Source organism: Centropristis striata, chromosome 14 (assembly GCF_030273125.1).
Source record: "Centropristis striata isolate RG_2023a ecotype Rhode Island chromosome 14, C.striata_1.0, whole genome shotgun sequence".
NCBI lineage: Eukaryota > Metazoa > Chordata > Actinopteri > Perciformes > Serranidae > Centropristis > Centropristis striata.
The window spans coordinates 19,147,615-19,175,270 of NC_081530.1; the positions used below are offsets into that span (position 1 = coordinate 19,147,615).

The window sequence follows — 27,656 nt, forward strand, 5'->3', positions numbered from 1 at the left end:
ACAAACATTATTGTTTCTGCTGTAAAGTTCTTCCAGTTTACCAAGCACCCATAAATACCAAAGCCACATTCCCTGGCCTGTTATGAAACACTTCCTGCCCTCAGAGCAGCCACCGGCCTCTTATCAGCTCCGCTCAGCCTTTTTCTCTCTTACTGGTTATAAAACCAGCGTTCACAGAGCTGCTGCTGCTGCTGCTGATGAATGGAAACCAGGAGGGCAGCCACAGGCACCATTAAAGAATAAAATAACAAAAAACAAGGTGATAACAACTCAAGACCTTTGTCCTTTCAAATACACAAGCATGCTGATTAAATTCCATCCCGGTTATTCATAGCCCTCCTCCTCCTCCTCACATCACATTTGACAACCGATGAGGTTTGTTAGCCTTGACAAAGCCGCCGGCGGTCAAATCCTTTTAAGCACATCACACGGGTGGAATAGCAATAAAATGTCAAATCAGATATGAAGAATTGTGTTTTGTTCGGTGGTGGAGTCTTGTGGACAATCATAATGTTTAAGGAGGTCCTGCCCCTGTCGGTGCAATCATCACATACTGGAAGCTTTTTTTTTGAGGAATGATACCACCAAAAAAAACAGCCAACTTCCTCGGGACAAAACACAAGGTTGGCTCCTCTAAAAGTGGCTGCTGCAGAAGAGCACGTACTGAGTAGTATCAGCCGTGCCAGGAGGGCCGAGGATCTCCGTCTGCCTCGGTGCCACCAGGAGATGAGCCATGAGTGCAGACAGCTGAGGACAATAGAAACAGAGACGCACTGAATAATAATAATGCATTCACAGACTGGGCTGTGTGGCAGCTTGATGCTGCCTCTGATTGTATTCACAAAGGGGGCGAAGAAACAACAGTAACGAAACACTAATGAGTTTGATTCTTTACATTCAGGGATTCACGCCGGATTACATCATGTGCAAAACTGAAGCCAAACGGGCACTTTTAAAAGTCAAGGGGGTCAAAAGTCAAATACTTGAGTTTTTCTTTGCTTTTAATAATTTAGTATACAGTAAAACTATCTGAGTATATTTTCTGTAACTTTGAGAATACAAAAATTCATCCATTCAACTGTCAAGCAAATTTTAACCCATTTAGACCGGATGCAACGTTTGCCTGCATATACCTTTCAGACTTGGAGAATATGGCTGTCACTTTTTTCTTGCTGTGCCACACAGTGTAATATGTTTTTCATTATTTTTCTGTTGTTATGTATTGATGTGTTTAAAAAAATGTCAATTAACTTTAGGGCAAAGGCAATTCTCTACAGTTAAATCTAAGGGTTTAAACTTCTAAATGGTTTTATTTCATGTCTCCATCTGCTATGGAGGATGAGAAATAAATTATTTATGGAACATTCTGTGTGGTTTTTCATAAAACCCTCAGGTTTTGGGAGGTGGTTTTGAAAAAATGCTTAGGTTTTAATGGGTGTTTCTTTTAGGCGGACTGAATGCGTTAAGTTGAAATGTTGCTAAAAAATGGAATAAAGCTTTGTTTCCATTAACTGGTTTGTAGCAAATTAAAGCACAGTTTCATCATAAATTAGTGCTGTACTACACCTAAGCAATAGCTCACAACCATAGACTTAATATATGGATGGACACACTGACAGCTCACCAAAAATGAAGCCCAAACTCCTCTATTGCCCCCTGGTGGTTGGCTGCAGTATAGGCCATAAACCCCGCCCCCTCCATGTTAGTGGATGGGACATGAGACAAACTAAAACCACATAGTAGAGGTCAACTTTATCCAAAGATGGTTTCCATCGTTTTGGTATTTCTTGTCCTGCTGATGTTTTTTCAAGAGTTCTTCTTTGGATACATTTGGTTTAGCTCAGTTATTTATTGTTGTGAAGTACCAAACTTGAGTAAATGTAATCACCTCCCCCAAAGAGAGTGATGTTTTCAATTTAGTTTGTTTGTCTTTCAGCAAGATTACTGGAAAACTACTTGCCAGATTTTTATATAACTGGAGGAGTGTAGCATGGGCCGAGGAAGAAGAATCCATCACAATTTGTAGTGAATCTCAATCACAGGGCAGATACACATTTTTGTAAACAAAGTGAGATAGGCCAGTTGTCCTTGGTGGAGGTCCTCAATCTTTGAGTGTCCTTCCAGATATGCATGTTCCACCACTGTTAATAAAACATTGTTAAATACTTTATAACAAGTCATTATCAGCTCTAAGACTAGACAAATAACTCCTTAATCAACACTTGTCAACTTTAAATACATTACCTCGAATAAACATTTAAAATCTGCAGCATTCCTCACTTTGAGGCTGATTGAGGTCGCTGTCATGAGGGACTGAATCCACCCCACACAGCAGATTTTACACCCTTTGATGAGCCAATGCATTGTAGCTCCTTCCAAAGAACTAAAATTACTCTGCTGAACGTGGACTTTGATTAAAAACTTTGGACTTTTTACAACTTGCTGAGTTTCACTAAATAGGGAGAGCAGTTTCTGTCCTCAGCTAATGAGGTGTTTTCATGTTCTTTCAGCTTTAAGGAACAAGTGGAAAGAGGAAAAAAGAGCACAAAGACCTGAGAAGAGAAAGTTATGAGAATAGATTGATTGTAAAAAGCACAGGATGATGATAGCAGCAGTAAAGAATAGAAACTCCTGAGTGTTTATACTGCAAAAGATTTTTAATTCAACAGACTGTTGAGTATGTACAGGAGGAACAGTTTGTACATAAATAGGCAATAGTTATAAATATCAGCGGTCTGGCTGGTACAAAATTAAAAAAAGAACATATTGTACATTATCTACAAGTGCCACTTTGGGTTTTTGTACAACATTGTCTCTTGTTGGATTGTCCGTGTATATATATATAATTATATATAGTCCCATTCACACGTTATCTGAGCTGCACTGCACATGCAATCACAGCGGGTACACAGTAAGTGTCCGGGGGGGCGGGGAGTAATGTGGCATTTTGGACAACAGTAGACTGACGGGGCAGCTTTAGTTATAAGCCTATGAAAGAGACAGGATTATTGAGCTGGGTGCCTCACTGCAGTGCGTTGGCATTTTTAAAAAGTCTAGAGGGGATTATTAATCGCTGGGTGTCTCCTTAGATATTGCAGTGTACAGTCACACAGCCACTCAGACGGTGGCTGAATCACAGAACCTAGAGCAGGGAAAAAACCCAGTATTCATCATCATGAGTGTGAATACTGTCGCCAAAACACTCTCCAGTGGTTAGTTTGTTCGTATCGTCGCCCTTCACAGGTGGAGACTCGTACACTGTGGCTATATATACAGCTCAGGATGGACAGTAAGTGCACTCGTCTAAAAAAAAAAAAAAAAAAGAAAACTTCCAGTCCAGTTTCTTCTGCAGGAAAAAAGTATTTTCTAACACATCCAATAAAAAAAGGTTTCCAACACATTATGTAAGACATTTTGCTCAGTGAGCAGCGCCACTTACAATTACGTCCTCACACTTTCTGACGCTTCAGGGGTCCGCTAAAGAATGTGAACAACCCCTTCTAATGGAAAAGAAAAATCTGTGGTAACACTTTATAACAACCACCATTAACAAACAGTCACTTGATTAAACCTTAGTTAAGAGTAAAAAATACAACCACGTCATTTGTTTTTACCTTTAAAATAAAGGAAGGAGTCCTCCTCCTGGCCTGAAGGTAGAGGATTTAAAATGTTAATGTCACATTGTTGCAGGTTTTTTTTAGGTTTAGGTAACAAAACTAGTTTTATTAAGGTTAGAAAGGAAAATACATGGTTGATGTTACAAAAGTGCATAAATGGGTGAAACTAGAAGAAGTTAGGTAGTAACTTGGATAGTGTAAAGTGTGATGCACAGAAGTTAATTTCAGTATTTTCAAATTAACTTTTGGCTTTACACAGGACGTGAACGATGTAATATAAGAACTGGATACTAGACTAGAGAAGGCTTTGAGAGTCTGGAAATTTTGGGTTTAGGTACCTTGAAAGTTCTTGAAAAGTGCTTGATTTGTACTTTATAAAAAGCTTTATGAACCTTGATATTAAACGGTTAATAAATACTTTGTAAAGCATCTTTAAATGATAGTGAAACGGATATTATTGGTGCACAAATAATCACTGTTTTACAGATCAATAACAGTTAACTTGTAACTTTACCATTTATAAATCACTTATTAATTATTAATGATTATAAGTATTACTGGCAATTTTAATATAATAAGCAGACGACATAAAATCGATAAATAGTTTAGAAAACAGTTACTGGAAGTATTACCTATATAATGTTTATAGATGCTTTACAAAATATTTATTCACCATTCTTTTAGGTATTCAAATAAGCAGTTAAAAGTTTATAAGAGTCATCCAGATGTTTAGAAAATGCCATAATTCATTTGATTTAATTTATTAACAAATACTGTTGAAGTAACATGAATTAAAGCAGTAATACTTAATAAACATTATTTATCATCCTTTCATTGTTTGTTAACAGTAAAATAACTATTATCCAAAGTCTAATTTGACCGTTTATACTGATGTTTATTATAAAGTGTTACCAATTCGTAATACTAATCACATGCACAACCGCACAGACCGACAGCAAACACAGCAACAACAAACACTCACATGTCTCCTATGAACCACATACACACACGTACAAACATGCAGAAACTGCCCCACAAACAGCTTCACAGAGATTTCATTGCTATGACAGCAGGTGAGTCATCGGCACAAACTCACATTTGGTCCCTGATATCGAGCTAAAACATTCAAGCAGGTAGTATGGACAATGTGCAGAGCATTCAGTGGATAAAAAGAGGTTTTTTTTAGATGACTTCTCTCTAATTTCGTTTTTTTTAAGGGGGGAGTAGGATAGAAAACATTATTTTTTTGTCAAATGTCTGTATCAAAACACTCTGTAGCACTTTCATTTTTCTTTTTTTAAATCAACAATCATCTTTCAGGCATTCAGGCTGCCACTTCATCTCTGTGCAATATCGCCCTCTTGTGTGCTGAGCTGGTACTGAAGGTGAGCTGTGTCAATTACATAACTCACACAAATACACGCCGTTTACCTTGAGAGCTCACAGCACACACACCAAACAACACAAAGAACCTTTTTTATGTGTGTGTGTCTGTGTTTTTGTACCACGAGTCTGGGGGGCCGAGCCAATGTGCAAATGTTTCTGAAACTGAATAAAACACATAAATCGTGGCTGTGATATCAATTAAATGAGACAAAGATGATAAATAAAGCTAGAACATGAACGAAACTTTGGCATTATAACCTCTCACCCTGCTGCACTCAAGAGAATCTGTTTGAGAGGACTTATGGGCCAAGTCATAAGCATAAAGGGACAGTTTGGATATTTTGAAGCAGGGTTGTATGAGATACTTATCTATAGTCAGTGTATTACTTATGGTAGAAGCTAAGCAATGTACTGCTGTGGACAGGGGCAGCAGTTAAATGTATCAGTTTGACCTTAAGATATATTTAGAATATTTTCACCACTTTACCTTGCTGTCAGACAGTCCTGTTTAAGTTTACACGGGACTAAAGCGGTTATCTATGCTTTCTTCAAAAGCCACCAGACTACATTGATAAAAACAGTAATTTTACCTCACAGAACACAGGAGTTGCTGGTATGCCGCTGCCTCGATTGGGTAGATTGTTTGTGTTATTGTCTGACTTTTGTGTTTTTAGGGGTTTGTTCAGATTCACCAAAGTCACACAATAACACAAAATAACGGATCGAGGCAGTGGTAGACTCTGGATGTATAAAGAGATGTGGATACAGCAAGGTCCAGTTCATTACTATGAAAGTTGCACAGCTGAGCATGAAGCAAATTTCCATGTATAAAATTACCCAAATCTTCTGCATCTATGGGCTCAAAGAGCAAGTGCACTGGAGACTTCCACCAGCTAAGCCAGCTACTTCTGGTTTCGTGCTCTGCTAACTTGAATGGGAATAAAATGATTTAATCCTGCAGCTCTGGACTATAAGAATCTTATCGGACTGAATGAAACAAATTTATGACAGTGAAATTGCATGGGTTGTGAAGCTCAAATTTTAAAAAATATTTTTCCCCAATGCAAGTCCTTGAAAGACTTCACTTGACTGACTCAGGAGTTTTAATTCCACAGTTTCAGCCACTAAAATAAAATTACTCTTTTTTTTCAATTGACCCTGGTGCTTTTTAAGAGAGTATAGATGGATATAACAATTTTTGTTCCCCGTCGGTAAAAGCTGTCTGACGACAAATTAAAGCAGTGAAAATATTCTAAACACAATATACACTTAAACTGATATGTATATTTTTATGTGTCTCAAATCAATTTTCTATCATAATCTTCAATACTCCTGCCTGCTCCTCCAAACTGGGGGCTTATTGACCTCCATCTAAGAACCAAGTATCCAAGTACCTCATACAACCCCACTTCAACGTGAGATTATCCCTTTAAACTTTAATAAAATCAGTGTTTTCTATTCTCAGTGAAGAACTCAAACTAATGAACCAACACGATAAACCAGTTTGAGTAAAAACAGTAGTTTCAAGCACATTCTTCTTCTTTGCTTCACCAAAACAAGATAATCAGTGTCTATCGTTACTGATTTCTGTGTTTAGTAACTGATTACTGTTAATTGGGTCACACCAGACTAGAATCATCGCACACTGTGCTAAAACAAGGCAGTTAATTTCAGTGCAATATGCAAAGTTAAACTTAAGGAACATGGGTTAATAAACAAAACAAAGAAAGAGGAAGCCATAGAAAAATGGCCGTCTGAGCAGCAGAATCCGTCTGACCTTCTCCAGGGAGGGATGGCTTTCCACGGGGGAACTTATACTGCAGACAGTGTTGGTAATACTACGTTATTACAGAGTCTGCCCCGGGACTCACAGACACTGAATAGTTCTTCTGAAAATGTGACCCTCGAGCAGCAAAACAACTCTTTTTAATACCATACATCTCTCTAAAAACCTGAATAATCTGATCCTGATTTTACACAAACCAGACCTGAATCAAACCTGCTCAATGAAATCACTTCTAGAGGGCTCGTCCAGGCCATTCTCTCTGCTTCAAAGGAATATTTCAATGCTCAGTGCTAAAAGTTAAATGAAGAGATTGACACCACTCTCATGTCTGTATGGTAAATATGAAGCTGAAACCTGCAGAGTAGTCTAAGCAGGATGTAATAAAGATGATTGTTTCTAGAATTGAAGGAGATAAAAAGGTCTAGTTTTTTAGATATTACGCAGATTTCTGCACTAAATTTAGCTATAAACCAGATAGAGAGAAGTGTTCTCTGGAAGTGTAGGAAACTGGCTTTCGAGTTTATTTGAAGAAAGTTTTTAAAAAGAAAGTTGTTAACATCTGTAAGACAGATTTAAGAGTTGTGTTCTTGGAGTCAAACTAGAAATTGGTTAAATTAGAGTGAATGATTGAGCTTTCAAGTGTTAGCCTTGAGTTAAGCTAGCTATTTCCCTCTGTTTTCAGTCTTTTGCTACTGTTTCCTGGCTTTATCTTCATCAGTACAGACATGAGAGTGGCATCTCCTCATCTAACTCTCAACAGGAAAGCGACCAAGAGTTTTTCCCAGTGTGGTGAAATATTCCTTCAACTCCAATTGGAGTTCTCGTTGGCACACAATAAATCAATATGTTAAACTAAATGTAGCGCCGATGCTGGTTTTCTCCTCCACGTCTACTGATTTCACACCTTCTGAGGCAAAGAGCGTCTCAAACATTTACAAAGTGCAAAATTCAAAAAGCTGCGTCTCGCTCGTGAGTTGAATGGCGCAGCTTCAAGGAAAAGGAATGATCATGATGGTAATCTGTACTTGAACAAGAGGTGAGGCTGATGTTTAATACTGAAGGAAAAAAATTGTGTTTTTGCTGATGAACACTGTCGGGTCGTCACGCCCTAAAAACACCACTCACTGCTCAAACTTTTTGTTCTCACTCTGAGATCATCAGATCATCGTTACAGTTCGTCACTCTGCTGTTTTTTGTTTTTTTAAAAAGAGGTTGTTTTTTTCTCTCCCCTCCACCAGTGCAACAGAAAGCCTTCAGGAGTCAGTGGCCATAAAAGGCATCTGGATGTCCCAGAGAAGGCTGTTGGCACAAAGAAGTGATGTAACTCTGGAAACACCCAAAAACATGGCTTTCAAGTCCAGAAGCTGAGGATGGCGCCGTCTCCGCCTGGTGCGGCTCTGTAGCGCGAAGACATCCGGCCTGCGTCGAGTTCCCTCTGAAGCGCGGCGTGATTGTGGCAGTGACGGAGCAGAGACAGCAGGGGGCGCTGCCTCCTGCGTCCCGCCCCCAAAGGTCCAGAGCGTTTCTGCCTCCTCTCCGTCCACAAACGCAGCCGCCTTAAAGTCTCGCTTCATTCGCTCTCGTCCCAGCATCTGTGCTTGGTCTCGTCGCGGGGGTTTTGCTTCACAGAGTGGCGAGGACGCGTGAGAAGGATATGATGACGGAGAGGGTGGTCTGCCCCACGCCGAACACCAGAGCCTCCAGCGGTGCCATGTCCTTCCCTGCCACGCGGTACACCCCCGCCACCGCCGCGCCTGAGGGAGGGAAAAACACACACATCACCAGCGTTAACACACACACAGCGAGTAAACAGATGGGCCAACGCACAAACACAGCTGTCTGTCACGGCCTGCCACCATGACTGCAGATTCACCACGAGGACAAACACATCCGTCCTCGTCTTTTCAGCGTCCCGCCGGGAGTCGAGCACTCTGCACAAAAAGTCTGGTTTTTGTGTTTGAATATTTATTCAAAAGATGGTTGGAGGACGTTTATTCAATGCACAGACACACACTGTGTTCACACTTACACTCGCTGCTTGGGCCGTCGCCACGAGACACACACAGACAAGAGGAAGTTTTTATGAATCTCTGAGGCCGGATTTCGGTTGAAAACTGAACAAAACAGAAATAAAGTTGGATTTAAAGGCCTCATAATGAGCTTTATACTGTAAGCAATGTTTTTGTTTGTGCTTTTTTAAATAAAATCCTTTCATTGGTTTAAAGAGGCGTTAAGGCGAATTTGGTAAAAAAAAATTTGATGCAACATATTTCTATCCAGATTACTTTTTAGTTGTAACTTAAAGTTTTTGAAATAGCCAGCTAATTTAGCCTGTAACTGTATTTCCTTGTTCCTCTTGTTACTAAAAAGTAATCCAGTGATGGCTGTCTTTGCATCCACGTATCCATGGATAACTACGATGTATGATACAATAGTTTTGACTTACCTGGGTATTGCCCGTTTTGTTTACATGCCGGTTTGTTTACCTAATAACGTCACTAAAACTTTAGCCAACATGATGTCCGACAAACAGCAGGTTTTACTAACTATAAGACCTGGCTGCAGCGCCTTAGCATGTTTTCACAGCTCCAAAGCCCATCAAACAGAAATCATTTCTGTTGTTTTTTTATTTATTGAGGCTATCTTTATATTTTTCCACATTCATGTGTGAAGAATTAAAGAGTGTACTTGCACTTAATCCTATTATATTATCATTATATCAGTGGCATGAATTGGTTTTGAAATGACAATAATATTGTTTATTGCAATAAGTTCTTGGACAATAAATCACCTAAGAAAAAATTGTGACAGGCCTACATTTAAGGGTACAGTGCAAAACTAAACTGCTTAAACCTGATTCTGCAAGCTTAAATTGCTGTAAAACAGACAAAATTTAAGCAAACATAGGCCTAAAAAAAGTCTTTAAATTGAATGGCAATCATGTCAATAAAATCTTATCTTAAATCAAACCAATAAACGTTTTAATTGATTCTTATTTAGTTACTGATGCTTTATATTAACGATTAAAACTTTTTAGGTCTGAAAGTATTCAAGAGCTTTAAAGGTTGATTTTTTTTGTCACTCCGAGACTCCTTGACCTTTCCATTTCTTCTGCTCTGCCACACTTTGACACTTTAGTGAGACTGAGTGAGGTGTGTGTGTGTGTGTGTGTGTGTGTGTGTGTGTGTGTGTGCGTGTGTGTGTGCGTGTGTGCCCACAGTCAATAGTCTGCTCTCCCTGATTGCTGCACATTAATATTAAAGTGTTTTTCTATTTTGGGGGCCGGCTTACATCCATGATGGAGAGTGATTCATTGAGCTGAGCCCTGCAGAGCTGCGGCCTGACGCTCAGATAGATTTAGGCCTTTTTATTTACACACCCTGTGATCACACTCTGTCACAGCGAGTGGAAGGTAATGAAAGATAAAGCGAGGCTTAAATAATATCTGGTGCATCTGGAAGCACACAGACACGGCAACTGTAGAGTGTGTGCAGGTAAACAAATACAAATAAAGAGGTGAACAGAAAGAAGGCAGCCAGGAAATATAGATATAAAGCTAGCTCTGGAATATAAATATTGGCCATGAATCAACATAAGAATTATGAGACTTTCACTGGCATCATATAAATTGTAAGTCAAATTGTAATTAAAGGCAACATTTCCCCATGAAAATGTCTAAAGAACGGCTTCATATAACCTTTAACCCCTCTAGCTGCTCTAACTTCCGGGAAACACTGTAACCACGAGATGAAACATCAGAGAGTTACTGTAAATCAACATATCACAACCGATATGGGATTTTTGAGACAGATGCCGATACTCATTTTAGTGGGGAAAATTCATCAATAACCGATTTGAGCTGGAATCGAAATAAACCTTTTTTACACCAATTTTACACCACTATTTAACATTTTTATACATTATACAAACAATGTTTTACACTGTCAGCCATTTTTTAAATGATAACTGAGAAAATAAAGAATAAATAGAAATAAAATAAAAAGCTAAATAAACATCATTACTGCTTAGTGTCAGTCGATTGCTGACCATTTTTTAAAAAAAGAATAAAAAAAGTGACTAGCTAACACCATTTCGAAATCACGCTGAGCAACGTTTTCTGCATTATATATTGGGTAAAAATGAGTCCTCATAACAGCACAGAAAGCATATTGTCTAGCGTATCCTCTGGTTAAACCGCTATGTTTGGCACGCTCATAAAGTTATTTTTAGTTTGAGTGTTTTGTCCGAAGATAACAGACTGAATTTGCGACTGACATAACTACATTTTCTGTACGAGTTGTCGAGTCACCTAATGGTAAGTAAGCAAAAGTAACTAAGCTACAGTTATTTTAGCTTAGTCACTAAGAGAATTGGGAATAAAACTTTAATACATAAATAAATAAATATTAATACATATATAATATTTCTGCCTGAGTCAGGTCAGATAATGGCAGCTGCATGATCCCACACTTATTGTTTTGATTACTGTTTTGGTTGAGGGACCCCTATAGCTACAGAAATTACATGATGCATGTTTTAAAACGATCCACCTTGTGATTTTGATGATTCACAGTCTGCAGCAGTAAACGGATCTTAATGTGTAAAATCACATGAGTGCCACTTGAAGGCCTCCTTCATTTCAATTTATATTATGATTGAGTGGCTCATTAAGTATTAACAGAAATGAATCAAATGAATCAAATTAAAGTCATTAGTCAGGGCTCACTTTGACTTATCTGTAATCTAGCACTGCAAGGGCCCGTTGCACAAAAGTAGGATTAAGACATCCAGGATAAGTGACTGAGCTGGGCTCAATGAATCCAAAACAAGACCGTCCAGGCTCAGTTAGTTGCACAAAGACCAAGCCAGGATGAGCAGACACGGAATCATCAAGCCAGGTGAAACCAATCCTGGATAGGTGCGCGCTCGCGGCTCCCTCAAATAGACCCTGCCACCGATCACAGATTCACTGATTCACCATGGCGAGTAGAGCGGCTTACTTTTCCCCGTCGGAGGGAGAAATCCGAATGGAGGCATACGAGGAGGTGAAACACATAATTAAAATGAAAGGAAACACTGCCACAGTGATAAAGCAAAGAGAAAACGCGTGGCAAAGTATTGCTGACCGCCTGAATGCGTAAGTAGTGCACAACTACACACTCACCGCTCCACTGAAACATCACAATTACAATCCAGATAATAATTAATTCACATCTCCAAAAACGCAGTTGTACTCTGATTATGAATCAGTTGAATTTTTAATTGAAATGGACTGCAGATATGACTGAAATTGTGTAAATATAACTCCATCAGACTTAGATGAGCTAATAATAGTAATATCAACTTTAATTTATATAGCGCCTTTCAAAGGACCCACGGTCGCTCACTGACTTCATTGGATTTCCTTTTGGGATAAATAAAGTTTCTCTGTTCTTATATTTAGTGTGTATATGTCTTCATCTCCTTCTCTGGCCACAGAAGACTCTGTGACATCAAAGAGGAGTTCTATTGGATTGCAGGTGAGAAAATCTACAAATGACAGGACAACTGTTACCAGTCATAGTAGGATAATCATTATTTGTGTTACAGGTTTCCCCAATGTCACTGATGCACTGGACTGCACACACATCAGGATAAAATCCCCCCCAGGGGCCCATGAGGTGGATTTTGTGAATATGAAATAAATTCACAGCATTAATGTTCAGGTGAACATAACTTTTTGATATTGTCAATTGATGAACACTGTACATTGCTTGTGATGTGCATTGACTGGTTTAATCGTCCTCATCTTATGATTTCAGATGGTCTGCAATGCTGACTGTCTGATCAATGTTGTGGCAGAATGGCCTCAGTCCATGACTCCAGAGTCTTTGGGACCTCTGGAATCTGTCAGCGCCTATCACAAGGTGAGCCACACAACCATTAATAACCACTTTTTACATCATGGCTGTGTCAAGAATGTCACTCTGTTTGAGGTTGTAATGATGAGCTTTTGTGTTGACAGGTGAATTCTCTGGTGTGTTGCTGGGAGACAGGGGGTCTGCCTGCCAGCCTTTTCTCCTGACACCATTCACAGACCCCCAGGAAGCACAGCAGGCCTTCAACCATGCCCATGCCAGGACCAGGCCCAGAGTTGAAATGACCTTTGCCCTCCTAAAGGCACGCTTTCAGTGTCTTCACTGTCCTCCACAATGTGGCCTGCCTGAAGAAGAAGAGGGCCCCCAGAGGGCCCCCAGCCATGGACTGGGACAATCCTGCAATCTTCCCTGATGACGACAGTGGTCGGATGGTGAGGGACCAATACGTGTTAAATTATTTTAGTTAATATGCATGCTTTAAATTTAAGTTAAATATGTCCTGCAGTGGCAGAGGAATTTGTGTGTTTTTTTTTTATTTAAATTGATTTGGCCTCTGATGTTTGTGCTGTATACTGTGTGTATACAAGCCTGCAGGGAGGCTACTGCATCATTCGTCTGTTCATTCCATGTGTATGGATTTGTCCTGCATTTATTTCAGTGTGCAGACATGCAGGGTGTATTATATACAGACCTTTGAATGTGTATTTATCCTTGTGTTGTATAATATACTTTGATTCTGTGCTTTCTATCTTGTAGAGTCACTGTGTCTTCAGTTTTGAAAGGAGCTGATGGTTTACCTGTTTTGATTTATCCTTATTCAATAAACAAACATAATTTTACACTTTGTATATATATATATATATATATATATATATATATATATATATATATATATATATATATATATATATATACTTTTTTTTATATGGGATGTGGATTTTATACGACCGAGTTTTAGGGCCACACTGAGGAAAACAACAAAAGTCATACATTTATGAGACTGATTCTTTCTGCGGAAAAGATGTATTGTCTTGCATCTTTGCATCTTTTTAAAGTCCTGATACTTCTGACAATGTGATGCTGGCTGATGTGCCAAAAGATTAAGTATCTCCTTGTTGGTGAAACCCATACTGAAGTACAATTCCACAAAAAGCTCCACGGCCCTCATTTTAACAACTCTCCTCCTCTAAAACAAGTTAAATTAGTAAGCTGTCATTTTATATATAGCCTTATAGTCTATAGGAAACTGTAAATTATCTAATGATTGCAACATCATCTAAAATAATCAATTATCCAAAATGATTGAAATGAATGATCACAAATGTGTAAATAATGAGAGTGGGCCTAGTTCTATGTGATAACAATGTATAAAGGGCAGTGGAATAACTATTGGTTTCCGTTTGTGGTGACTGCTGACTGAGATAAGGGATGAGATTAAATAGATCCTGGAACTTAGCCTGGTCTGGAGCAGGCTAGCTCCACAGAATAAATCTCCATGGTAACTTATACCATAACATATCCTACTGCCCCCTATCCTGCTTTTGTGCAACCGGATCACGGATAAATTGAGCCAGGATAACCAACATATCCCGGCTTAAATCCCTTACCCTAGTTTTGTGCAACAGGCCCCAGGTATAATGTTGCCCCTAGTTTCCAAACATTTCCCGGCTTTAACGCAATGTTGTGAGTTTAAATACGGCGTTTCTTCAGAGGCCTTTAGAATATTATTCATTATTTTTCTTGAGTGAATCAAATCATAAACAATAGATATCTGATTTTCTCAAGGTAAACAAGAAAACACGAGTCGGAAATCTGTCTGTCAGCTCGTGTCTTCCTCTGTTTGACAGGAGTTAACACACAAACTCCCTCCGTCCCGTTTCTTTCCCTCACTGTCACGTCCCGTCTCCTTCTGACTGACTGGATGCTGTTGAGTTAGAGTCTTAAAAAAAGGATTTTAAACAAACAACAACAACAAATTTAAAAGAAAAAGAGTGGAGTATGACTGGACTTACTGGTGATGACGCCTCCGGAGAGGGAGGCCAGGAAACCCACGCTGACCAGCACCAGGGTGATGAGGCGGCCCCGCTTGTGGCGCTGCAGCATGACCAACATGAGCAGCCCCACCGCCCCGTGGACGAAGAGCGAGGAGAAGAGACACCACAGGAACACCCAGTACCACATCTCTGCCGGGGAGACCAAACACATCAGATACAGAATAAAACTACTTAAACACACCAAACTACGTGACGGTTTTCCACAAAACTGCGAGTGATTTGACAGCTTAAAATTCAGAGATGTATTTACACTCTTAAATGCTGAAAATATTAGTATCCATTTAAATTATATGCAACTAAAAATGTTTCTTTTTAGAGCTGCAGCAATTAGTCAGTCTAAAGAAAATTTATGAAGCAACTATATTGTTTAAGTTTTGTTGAATTTAAAGTATATTTTTAAAGGAAAAAAGGCATAACTTTTGCTACTTCCAGCTTCTCAAACTTGGATTTTCTGCTTTTCTCTAGGCCTCTGTGATACAGCTGATAATTAAGTAATAATAATTATAATATTACATTGGTTTTATATAGCGCTTCTCTGAACACTCAAAGAAGCTTTACATAACAGAAAAAGTAAATAAAAAATAATAAAAAAAATGTCAAGTAGTTGGTAAAGGCTACTAAATTTTTGTTTCCTCCATAGTCCATGTTAGCAAAACGGTGTCTCTATGTTTCAGGGATCAGAACAAAAAGTGCAAACATGACGGAAAAATTATTTTTGGATGTGGGAATTTACCAAGAAGGGAGAGTACAATCTTATAACCAGTTGCATTATGGGAAATGAAGGATCTCATTCTTGCAAGCCTGGCCCACATTAGGATATCAGGATATATTTGTGTCTTCAATTCTTAAGTTTCTTCTTTTGTTGCGTCAATTTCAACCATCCTTTAATAAATCTGTCTCCCAAGTCCTGCCACTTTAAGGTAAATTTAATACTAGTCAATCACTGTAGTGTTCCTTTAAGCAAAGAGGGAGAGAAAATGATTGATCCTTGAAGATTCCCATCACAGTAAAGAGAAGGATAAATATTCCTCCCTGGATAGGTGAAGATAAAATGTCCTTGTCATGCAAATTTAGAGATTTCATCTCTGAGACAGAATGCTATGCTGCTCCATGGGCCACTGGGAGATTTCCTGATGCATTTTTACAGATTTCCACACACATTGACTCATTACAGCTACAGATCAGGATGCACAGATACTCTCTGAGCTGCACACGTCTGTGAGGGAGGATTTCAATCTACAGCCGCCACAATCTAAGTAAGGGCTCATCGAGGAGGCAGCGGACCATGGTAATGGACCTGAGGTTGTGATGTATAAAACTGCTCCGAGTGAGATTTCACACGAGCTGCAGCCAACCAGACATTAAGCAGTAAATGGGAAAATCTCGCCTCAAAGTGTGAAACAGCTTATAGTATTCAGCATGACTGCAGAACAATTCAACATTTGTACAGTTGCAATTCCCAAACTGCCTTACGAAATAATCTGTAACATTTTCTATGATGCTCATGTCTATAATGCATTATAAACTTACTTTACATATGTTAAAATCTGCTTGTAATATTTTCCATATTTCCATAATGTTTTATAACAATAATCATAGCACATTATAAAACATTTTACAATTACTTCAAGTCTGTTCAAATATCAAAGTACTTCATAATTTGCAGGTCACTTACTGACATTTTTTTTTTTGCAAGAATCATAGTGTATTATAATTCTCATAACTGTAGTGCATGATAATTTATTCATTTGTAATAATCACTGTTAAAATGCATAATGATGTAATTACATTTATAAACATGATATACGTTGATAAATGCTGGTTATAAGTCACTGTGGGTAAAAATAATAATAGCAATAATAGCATTAAATTTGATTTATATAGCGCTTTTAAAAGGTACTCAAAGCTCATAAGTGGTGGGATTTTTTTGCTAAAGTGGAAAAAAACATAATTTAATCTAGAACCACATACAAAACATTGTAAATCGAATTAATTTGTTTAACAATCATAACAAAAATGTGGACTGACCAGTCATTATGTTGTATTTGTGCATATAGTTGTCCTTTAAGTCATTATAAATTGCTTTATGATGTTCGATTACATGTCAAATAAAATCTCAACATCTCTCGCAAGCACTACATACATTTATTCTTAATGTATTATCAACTCGGTCATGCACTGAGGAAATAAAGTAACCATTATATTATGTGGAAGGTTATCCATTGCAGATGACTTACTTACCAAAACCTTTATGGATTTAACAAAATTAAATGACTTTTTGTCATTTTCCATGATCATATGAACCCGATAAATGTCTCTTTCTCTTTTTAAATATGAGTATTATTATTTTGTGATGTCCAATGGGTATGTCAGAAAGTGTACTGTTCTGTTAAAGATGAAATAAATAAATAAAAAACGTCCAAACGACCAAATCAGAGGACAGCCCTGTTCAAAATCTCTCTCGTCCTCTTCCTCCTCCTCATCCCTCTCTCTTTCTTTCTGTCAAACAAACCCGCTTCACATAAAGAGGCCGCACTTCGCCAGTGAGGGGCCGTGCTTTGAACCACTGGCACCGTGAGAGCAAAGACAAGCCAGCTGGCCACAAGAATATTCTAGAAGAAAAGACTGAGGAGGAAGAATGACCAATTCCAGAGCACAGGAATGTTGTGTAAAAAGCCTGAGCCTGTTTTGTTTAGATGATGGGACATAAACAGGAAATGTGACATTGTTGTGTGGTGTAAACATCTGAATTCTGTAACAAAAAGGGAGCTGTTTAGCATATCCATCTAACCTTGTTGTTCCACAGTCCACTGGGCACCTACATCTACTTATTGATCCGGCAATCAGCTGTCGAGCTGGGCGGAGAGAGACGTGACAGCTCAGGAACACAACGACTCTTTGTCCCGCATGACTGGCCACGTCAGTTAGATCACGCTGCTGCATCACTGCTGCCTTTCCACAACCATCTCCGTCCATCCAGCCGGAGAGGACGGAGATGTCTGTGACGGGACCGGAGAGATGGATTCTTTCCATTCTGCTAATTATGCTTCTTCCCGTCCTCGCTCCTCCGTCCTCCAGCCCGTGACCCGGAAATCAATGGAGGTCCGCCATCATCAAGGATGTCCCAATCATTTAAATGTGCCTCGGAGGAGACGAGGCTCCCCGAGGAGCTTATGCAACGTTCAGGTCACATCGTTCAAACCACCATTATAACCATCCGAGTGGGAGAGACACTTCAAGAGTTGGAACTCAATCGGACGTCAGTGTTTGCCCGAACATTATCTCTAAGACCCCACTCCCCGCCTGACAGACGAGAAATTATGAATCAAATTAATTAAATAAATAATAGAGCTGGACAATTAATCTATTTCTTGGCTTCCATTGATTATAAAAAAAAGATAATCAAGATAAAATGATTATTGTGCCACATTCATCCATCCATCCATCCATCCATTTTCTTCCGCTTATCCGGGGCCGGGTCGCGGGGGCAGCAGGCTAAGCAGGGCATTCCAGACGTCCCTCTCCCCAGCCACAACGTCCAGCTCCTCCTGGGGGACCCCGAGGCGTTCCCAGGCCAGGAGAGAGATATAATCCCTCCACCGTGTTCTGGGGCCTCCTACCAGATTCAGTGCCACATTCAGTTTCACAATTATGCTCTTGTTTTGTCCTGTATATTTTATTCATCCTTATTATATTTTTGTAACATTGTTTTTTAATTGAATTTATTTATATTTCAGTTTAATTATTCAAAATCCACCCTTAAAAAGACAAGTTTTTTTATTTATTTATTTTTTAAGTTCAGTAAATGGATATTTCCAAAATCGATAACTAATTTTGATCACAGCATTGGCCAAGTATTTATGGCAAATGCACTGAAACAGCCCAGGATACATGTAACTATGAAAGTTTTTTTAAACAAATACATATATACAAATATATACAAAATAAATATATGAAAATTTGATTAATTGGATTATTTTCACAGGAAATATAAAACATATTACCAGAGTCCCACTAAATTGTGAAAAAGAAAAATCCTGACAATGACTGATACACTGAAACTACATTTCTCGTGTCTTCAAGACAGTTTATCTAGAGGAAACAATGGACATATCAGGAATTCCCAGACAGCTTATACAAGATATCTCCCACTTAAAATAAACTCATTTTTGGTTGAGGTAAGGGCAAAAGAACTACAGACCAGTCAACAATCTAAAAACAATCATCTAAAAACAATCTGATAAAAACACGAATTAATTTAGCTCATTTAATCACAGTTTGCTTGTTTTTGGTTTTAGTTAATATATTACACCGTGCCACTGTGGCCCAATGGAAAGAAATCCCACCCTGCTCCATTAGGATCCCTCATGGAGTCCCGGTTACACAGGCCAGGCATCTGTCGCCCAACTTAAGCCTGAACGGATTAACACAGTGCTCAGCACAGCAGCATGTGGGGCCACGGGAGGACGTGTCCCACAAACCCCATAACTGTCCCAGTGCCTCTCCACCAGCACCACTGGCACTGAGCATCGAATTCACTACAACATCAACACTTGTTTACTTGACTACTTTCATTTTATGTTACTTTTATACCGCTTCATTTCATTTCAGAGGGAAACTTTTACTCCACTACATTTATCTGACAGCTATACTGCAGCTACAAGGTACTTTTCAAATAAAAATTTCACATAAAGACACGTGCTAAGCTGATATACTTAATTGTCAAAGGTTAAATCATTGATTGCCATCGTTTTGGATTGTACCCCCTACAAGCTAAAAACATTGTCACATTTCAGATATAAATGCCTGTTAACAGCTTCACCAGTGACCATGTTTACATGCACACTGCAATTTGGATATTAATTTCATAGTTGTTTTGTTAGCATACAAGCATACTGTTTATAAATCACAAATTAGGCCTTTCTCCAAATATAGAATTTTATGATAAAGATGCTTATGTTGATATTATTCAGGTTTATGAGCATTTCTTTGGACATGTATACAGCACATTCAGAAATATGTGTCTCAGTCTGGGTTTTAACAGCAGTTTGCGACAGTTTACGGCCTCTTGCTTGTTTACAGTCAGCTCTATGCATTGCTGCACACAAACCAATTAGTCAGCGGTTTGCATGCATCTCTACTCCTGCCTTGCAAAGAAACTGGAGGCCTTTTTCAAAAGATCAAAACGTGATCCCAGTCCTCCACCAGGCGCAAGTATTTTTGCTTCTAGCATCATTGATTAAGGAGGCTACATAGGCTATGAACAGCTCCAACGATCGCTGGAGCGGGGAGCAGCTGGGACCAGTGGAATCAATCCACAGCTTACCACTGTGGTGACTGTAGCACTGTGACCCCTCCCCAGGCGAAGCTTCGAATATTTAATTATGATTGGAGCTTCAAAGATTTTATTACTGAGAGCCCTATGATACCTAAAGAACTCCTTGTTTTTACTTAAGTAAAGGAGCTGGGCATAACCACTGACAGGCAGGGTCCAACACTGACACCCACTGAGGACCTAATGTCAGTAAAATCTGTCTTTGGTGGATAAATACGTAACAGTAACCTGCCAGGCTGGCCACTATAATTTAAATCCACATTTAAACTCCTTGGTTAAAGGGATTTCTGTTGCCCTTCTTGATGAATTACAAGTTTGATGTAATGTGATCAAGATTTAAATTAACAACGAGAGAGAGAAAGTCGGAGGGGTGAAATGTTTCAGATAAAATACATGGCTGGTTATTTACTCCTGCTGATAAAAATGACTCTTGGCAGGTCATTTTTTCCAGTTTAGCCGACGCTGGAAGCTGAGCTGAACATTTAATTTCAGGGGACAGTGGTGCAGATGGTCACAGCTCAACAACAGCACCTATGGGGTGAGAGATGCGCTTGACTCAAGTGCTGTGTCATGTTCAGAGATACGAAAACACAGTCAGAGCACGGCTTTAACTTCTGCTAATCCGCAACTACAGAACGAGGTCTTTGTCCGCACGGCAGCTTTAGAGCTCGCCTGTCAACAGTGGAGCACAAAAAAAGCAGTGGATCATGTTATTTGGTCGCTTGATAAGAGGTCAGAGTTTCTGCACGAGCACACAGCCGCTACAGGAACATGAACAAGTCAAAGTGGCAGGACTGCAGGAGCTCTGCAGGGCTGTTGAGTTCATCCGTCAGGAGGAAGAATGATGGATTTGTCCCGGTACACGCAGACACAGAGAGGTGAGATGTGGCCGGCTGGTGGTGATAAAACTGGAACTGTCTTTATCTCTTTGTCCTGGGCGCTGCACGGTGGATCCAGCAGTGCCAGATCAAAGCAGAATGTTGGAAGTCCCTCAGTTTTCAACCTCCCTGCTTCAAGATGTGATGCTTGCAGAATCACAAACATCTCTTGAACCTCTTCCTAAAACTTGTCTTTTAATAAAGCCTTTTATTGCTGTGAAACCAATGTTTTCATTTTCAGTAAAATGTACGTGTTTTATTTGTTTGTTTATTTCACTTTCTATATCTTGATTTGCTGGGTTTTGTTTACTTGTTGTAATTTTGTTTTTCCCATGTTAAGCACTTTGTAACATGGTTTAAAGATGCTATATAAATACAATTTATTACCATTTTTTTGGTTGAGTTTGTCTGCCAGTGAGTTGGATTGCAGAAAAACTACTTTCCATGAAACTTGGAGGAAGTTGTGGCCAAGGAAGAATCCATTAAGTCCTGGAGCTGATCTGCATCACAGGGCGAATACACAAATTATTATTAATTTTTGTTAACATTGCAAGATTGGGCATGGCCTTGGCAGAGGTCTGCGCTCTCTGAGTGTCCTTCTAGTTTGTATTCATATTCAATACTTTAATTTGCTGGCTTTAAAAATGTGTGTGTCCAATGTAAAGCACCATAACACTGTCTTAAGATGTGCTATATATATAAAGTTAATTATTAATATCATTATTATAAAGCTATTTCCAATTTCAGCTGCACTGTTGACCAAATGTATTGTCTTATGGGCATTGTGAATCTCCTGCTGACCCTAAACTTACCCTCATCCCAGTTTTCAGTAAATAAATAACCAGAAGGACACTCAGTGTCCCGATCTCCGCTGAGTCCAGGCCTATCTCTCAATGTTAACAAAAGTGAAGCATATTAATCTGCCCTGTGATTGGGGTAGATGTGAACGTTGCTGGGTTTGTTTGGGTTAGGCTTGATGTGGTGATCACACATCCACATATGCAACATTAGCAAATATTTGCCTTCCATTCACTTCCATTCTGGTAGCAGAGCTTACTCAACTGTGGTGAACTTTGCCTGGAGAAGTCGCATCCTCAAACAAAAGCAAAGACGTGTGGGTTGTTGACCCCACTTGGCTGTCAAACAGACCGCTAACTAGCAAACTGATAACTGTGTGAGTCACATCCTGCACTGCCCACATTCAACACAAATATCACCTCAGCATTTGCGTACATTTGTGTGACCATAGGCCAAGATTGGCTGAGGTTAGGGCAAAAATATCACCGTAAGCCAGACAGAAGCAGAGTAGGGCCAAGTAGGGTGGGTCACGCCTTCACAATTCAAGGGGAAAAAAAACTACTGCTACCGTTCGGTGGTTGGGATCTAGCATCTACCTACGATTCATATGCTCTGTGAAATATACAATGTTCTTCCTTGTCCCATGCTACACCTTTCCACCAAGTTTCATAAAAATCGGTCCAGTAGTTTTTTCATAATCCTGCTGACAAACAGACAAACAAACCCAATGGAAAACATGACCTTCTTGGTGAAGGTAAACCGTATTTTGGGGATTTTTAGTTTATGTCTTTGTTTTCATTACAATAAAATGTTTACACTAAGCACTGTGGATTGTCCAGTTAATGTTAAGTTTTTCCCGACACAGTTGCATTTACATACAATAATTCAGATCATATTTTTACAACAAGGGAACACTAAACTACATCTGTGTGATATTTAGTTATGCTGATACGTTTTTATGTGTTGGATGAATGAGCCCTTATAAGTTGACTTTACAGAAACATAAAGCTTGAACATAAAAGTATGTTTCCTGCAGAACACTGTAGCTCATGTTTGCAAACCATAAAGCAGACAATTTTCCTTTTATGGTTTGCTGAAGTGAAACTGCTGCAAGCACACAAATCATAAACAGGAAATCCATTTGTTTAAGCAACTCCCCAGAGCTTCAGAGAAAGGGCAAAGGGGTTGACGTATATCAAAAGTTTACATCTGCTGCTGGAGTGTATTGCTCTTGTTGTTCAGGGCCGACACACTCCCTCCCCCTGACCTTATCTCATGTCTCATGAGGTCGTTTTTCACCTGGTTGGTGAACCGAGGGGTTCAGGGGGATCGGGTGGCAGTTTTCACTACAGCCCAGCTCCTCACAGCTTTTCTACTTGCTGCTGCTGCTGCAGCTGTGCTTCCTCAAAACTTCTACATGCGCTGCAGCTTCCTGCTGAGTCAGCATCATTAACTACCTCCTTTTTTTTCGTTCTTGCTTGATGTGTTTCTCAACACAGGATGTCAGCTGCGTTTCATAAGATGGGTCTGTGCCAGCTTGGCTATGACCACATGTCCTTCTCTGCTTCACTCACTCATTCTCTGCAGGGAGGAGTTCAAGAATGTCTATAATCTGGTGTTTATTTGACAGAGCAGTGCCGTTGTTCCCATATACACACACTTTCATACATTTAGCAGGAAAATAATAATGAAACAGATGGTGGCTATTTCGTTCTTGCTGAGGAAGCTCGGCCTGCCTGTAGAGGAAGAGATAATATGCTGCTTTTCTTCTTCCTTCTTTCTTTTTTTATTTCATGTGAACTTGACTGTGACCGTGTTTCAATCCCAGATTGTCCCTTGCAGCTCCTTAACACATTGTCAAGAAAAGGTCTGTATCATCAGTGTTACCTGAGAGAGAACACCTATTGTAGAAACACTGTCAATCATGTGCGTATGAAATAAAAGCACAGAGAGCAAGAAAATCAGCTTGCAGGCATTGCAGGCCCTTCAAAGTCAACAAATTGGCTGTTTTGATCTTAGATCTTTTAGTCTATTAGTGATTTCAATGCCTTTTTTCCTTCTAAATGACTTATGAGGAAATATCTCTATGATTTAAAGTGCTGTTTTTGCACAATTCTTTGTGGAGAAACGCAGTTTTTACAGATTGAGTCAACAAAAAAAGCAGGAGTGATTTCTTAAATCAAAACAGTACAATTTTTTTCTTTTCGTGGTGTACAAAATTGTTGACAGGAATTCTATAAGAAGCACCTCGATATGCTGTCATCTGAGTCGACCCTTCAGCTATCAGCCCATCATGATGCTCCAACCACATATTTGCAGCTTTTTTAACACCCATACATTAAAGCTTTGATAGCCTGGTCCTACCATTCAAAAGCACACTGAGAAAAGCAAGGATTCTAACTCAACCTCAGTGTTTCTGGAGAGCATCCCAGACAGATGCCCAGAGTTGAGGATGCTGCCTCTAATTGCCCCTTGATTACTGGACTGCAAGACAAAGGGGGGAGGAGGAGGAGAAGGGAGGGAGGTTGGGGCGACACTCCATTTACTACACAGTCAAGGCGCATTCACGCAGCAGAAAGATTAATTAGCCGCATGTTGTGATTACTTTCATGTCATCCACTGACTCCGCACGCGTGGACAGAGGAGTGGCATTTTTTATTGTGGCCCTGCCGGCGTTAACTAGCTGTGGAGGGGGTGAGGTGACATACAGATACCCCCTTTTTGATGGGCACAGCTCTGCCCTTTCTGCTCACTAAGCATTAAAGGTGAAAACATCACATATGTAGGTTTATTCTGCTTTAAAAATGGACGCGCTAAAGCGACACATCTATACAGTAACATGCTGCTGATGGTGAGAACTTGTGTGTGAATGCATGAAAACAGAATAACGGCACCTTTCATTCCGCATACCTGTGAAGTGCTGCAGCGTCGTGCCTTGCACCCAAAGGCTCAGCACTTGCTGCACCGACAGATTAACAGAATAATCCCTGTTCGTTGTCATGTTTCTGCCGCCGCCGCCGTTGCCGCCGCCGCCGCCCGGGTTCGCACCCCTCTTTATCGAATAGCTGTACTTGGCTTTAGACGAAGGCATGGGGGAGACCGGGGTGGCATGGGATGTGTGAGGCGGCTCTCCCCGGCGCGGCTCGCCTCTACCGGTGCCTCTGCTTCGGCTTGACGTCCGTCTCCGCTCCGGGAAGGGAAGGGCCGCTGGCTGGTCGGTTCATCCTCGGTGGTGTCGGTGTGGAGGCCATGATGGGGATGGCAGCGGGAGCGCAGGCAGGCAGACGCACGGTCGGCTCGTCCTACATCGGCCAGCCCGGCTACATAACCCTTAAAGGGCCAGTCGCCTGCTTTGTGGAGGGGAGTTACCGTTTACGCTGACACATTTTCGGCTTACTGACGTCGCTCCATGAATGGGGAACAAAAGAGAAGACGGTAGCGTTTGCGCAGAAAATGTGCGTAGTCGTTCAGATAGCATTAAATAAAAATGAATGTAACGTAGAAACGTAATAATTGCACATTTGATCGATTTTAGACTACAATATTAAATCAGACACTAATTATCTTCATCAATATACGGTTAAAAACTCGCTTGTGACTCGTTAAAATTCAAATATTTATTGATTGTATTGTTTAACGCCAACCGTTAGCCAGCTGTTGACCAGCCAAACAATGTGGTTGCTAAGCGACAAACAATCGAACGAGTTTTTCGAACGGCATCTTAGCCAATCAGAGATAAGCACCAGAATTTGAATCTATATATATTTAAACATTGAAACACACGCTTTTCATAAGTACCGTAATAAATATAATATTTTGTTGATTTATGAAAAAAAACGACATTAAAATCAATGACGTTCATGTCAGATACTACCGGGGTGTTGCCCATGACGAGGGATGGATGCAGGAGCTCTCCCTGGTGCTGATTGGCTCATATCAAAACGCCTGATATAATAATAAATAATATGATAGGATGGATAAGTGCAAGACACAAAGGGATGGTGATTGTGGCAGGGGTGTACAAAAATACAAATCATGATTTACCAAAGGTTTAAGTAGAAGTCTGTTAATAATGAAATAAATCCAGGTTTTTAAGATGAGGTGGAATAGTAGACCTCTAAGAGCACTACAAGACAAACAGTGAGAAGTGAATTTGCTCTGTCAGCCCCAGTAGGATTAAGACAGAATATGAGAACAGATGAAAGCTATTTTAAATAGTGTGAAGCTTTACACTTGTCCGACATCTTATTCACACACGGTCGAGCGTCAGAAAGAAAATGAAAAAGTTGGATGTGGGAAGCCCGGGAGGGGAACCTGAGTGTTATGTAGACACTGAATGTTCTGGAACATTTCTCCGAGGAGTGCAGTATTTTAAGAAGTGTCCCAGTTCAGAGGTATGAGGGCGAGGAAAACGTCTGACATTTGACATCTTTTGAGACTGTAGAATTTTTTCTAAATGCAAAGGTTAACAGAGTGGGTTTTAATAGGCTGCTGGATCATCAGGGAATTTGTGCACACTCACATATACCGACACAGCTGTTATTAGTGAAGGAATACTATATAGAGAAAGAGGAAAATGTAGGTGCTGCAGAAAGGTAGTGTTAAAGGAACATATATTTTTGTTCCTAATTGCAAATTATGTACTTTAACAGTATAAAAAAGCCAGACAGCCACTATCTCCCATCTTCATTTCTGTTTTGTATATAAATGTGTTGTTAATGGGCTAAAACATGCAAAACTACAAAACAATGTAAATGTTTGTATCCCTTATGTAAGAAGACTACTTAACGGTAGGTGATATATTTTTTATGTTTCACCTGTGTGTGTGTGTGTGTGTGTGTTCAGGTTAATACACTGGGATAGGACCACTGGAAAGCGTTGCCAAATCTGTTGAAATATTTCCCCTCTTCCTCTGACACATCCTGTTTCATCACAACTTTTTTCAATATGCTGTTGCATCGTTCTCTGCCCTGAGGGCTTGAAAGAGACGAGTTGTCTGAGAGGGAAAAAAAGTTCAGGCGAGATGTCAAAGGAGGAGGAAGAAACACAACTTTTTTACTTTAAAAATTTAAACCATGGATGGTATTTCTGTGAAGCAATAAGTTGTTGTCAAGCATCTCTCCATGTGGTCATTTTGAAGATCACTACAGAGCATTACTGTAATAATGGGCATCATAAATCTTCCCTTGCATAATTTATTCAGTTACAACACACCACCATTTATTCCATCACATGGCACAAAGAAGTAATTGAGCATTATACTGTAAATTCTGCCTTTAGTGTTCTGGTATGGATTTACATTATCTGTGAAACACAACAAAAGAGAAAAGATGTGCTACCTCACTCTGTACTGCTGACAGCTGGGCTTTAAGGTAACCGGCAGACAAGAAGGCAAAGATTCATTGAAGGCGATGTTTGGTTTGCAAAGCAAATGTCAACCTTTGTTTCCCATAAAAGATCAACCTTTCAAACAAGATCCAACACCAATGCACAATCTGTCCACTATGAAATCCTTTAGAAAGCCTTTTTTTTTACTTTACAGGAAAATTTTCTTCATTAACTTGCTTTATTATGATGCCAAATCAGTGGGTGGTAATCATTTGTGTAAGAGAACATAAAATAGTCGATGTTTTAACCAAAATTTATGAGGGGCGTCGGTCAATAAAATACTATATATTTAATAAGATAATGTTAAGACATGCCAGTATGACTGGAATATAAAATTCAAAATCCTGGTAATTGTTTAGGGTCCTATTAGCAACTCTGGATGTGAGAATGGAGTTGACGATTTCAGATTTTCATATATCAGATAATAGCTGATGGGTTCTGGGATTATATTCAGGCCATTTCTGCCTCTTTTGTTCTCTACATGGACTGTTTACCTGCAACCTACCAACCAAAGGCAGCTCAAACATGATTGGTCGATTCCACTCAGACTGCAGAA

At 39.7% G+C, this 27,656-nt stretch overlaps 1 protein-coding gene across 1 annotated transcript; it reads right to left on the reverse strand.

Annotated features, from left to right (window-relative positions):
- Window positions 1-2,638: 2,638 nt before the first annotated feature.
- tmem170b (transmembrane protein 170B) lies at window positions 2,639-25,468 on the reverse strand. Its single transcript, XM_059349334.1, has 3 exons — window positions 24,623-25,468; window positions 14,660-14,830; window positions 2,639-8,543 (listed from the first exon to the last, which is right to left on the reverse strand). Exons 1-3 carry the CDS (start codon window positions 24,801-24,803, stop codon window positions 8,413-8,415), a joined length of 483 nt encoding a protein of 160 aa, XP_059205317.1. The 5' UTR covers window positions 24,804-25,468; the 3' UTR covers window positions 2,639-8,412.
- Between the last annotated feature and the right edge of the window lie 2,188 nt (window positions 25,469-27,656).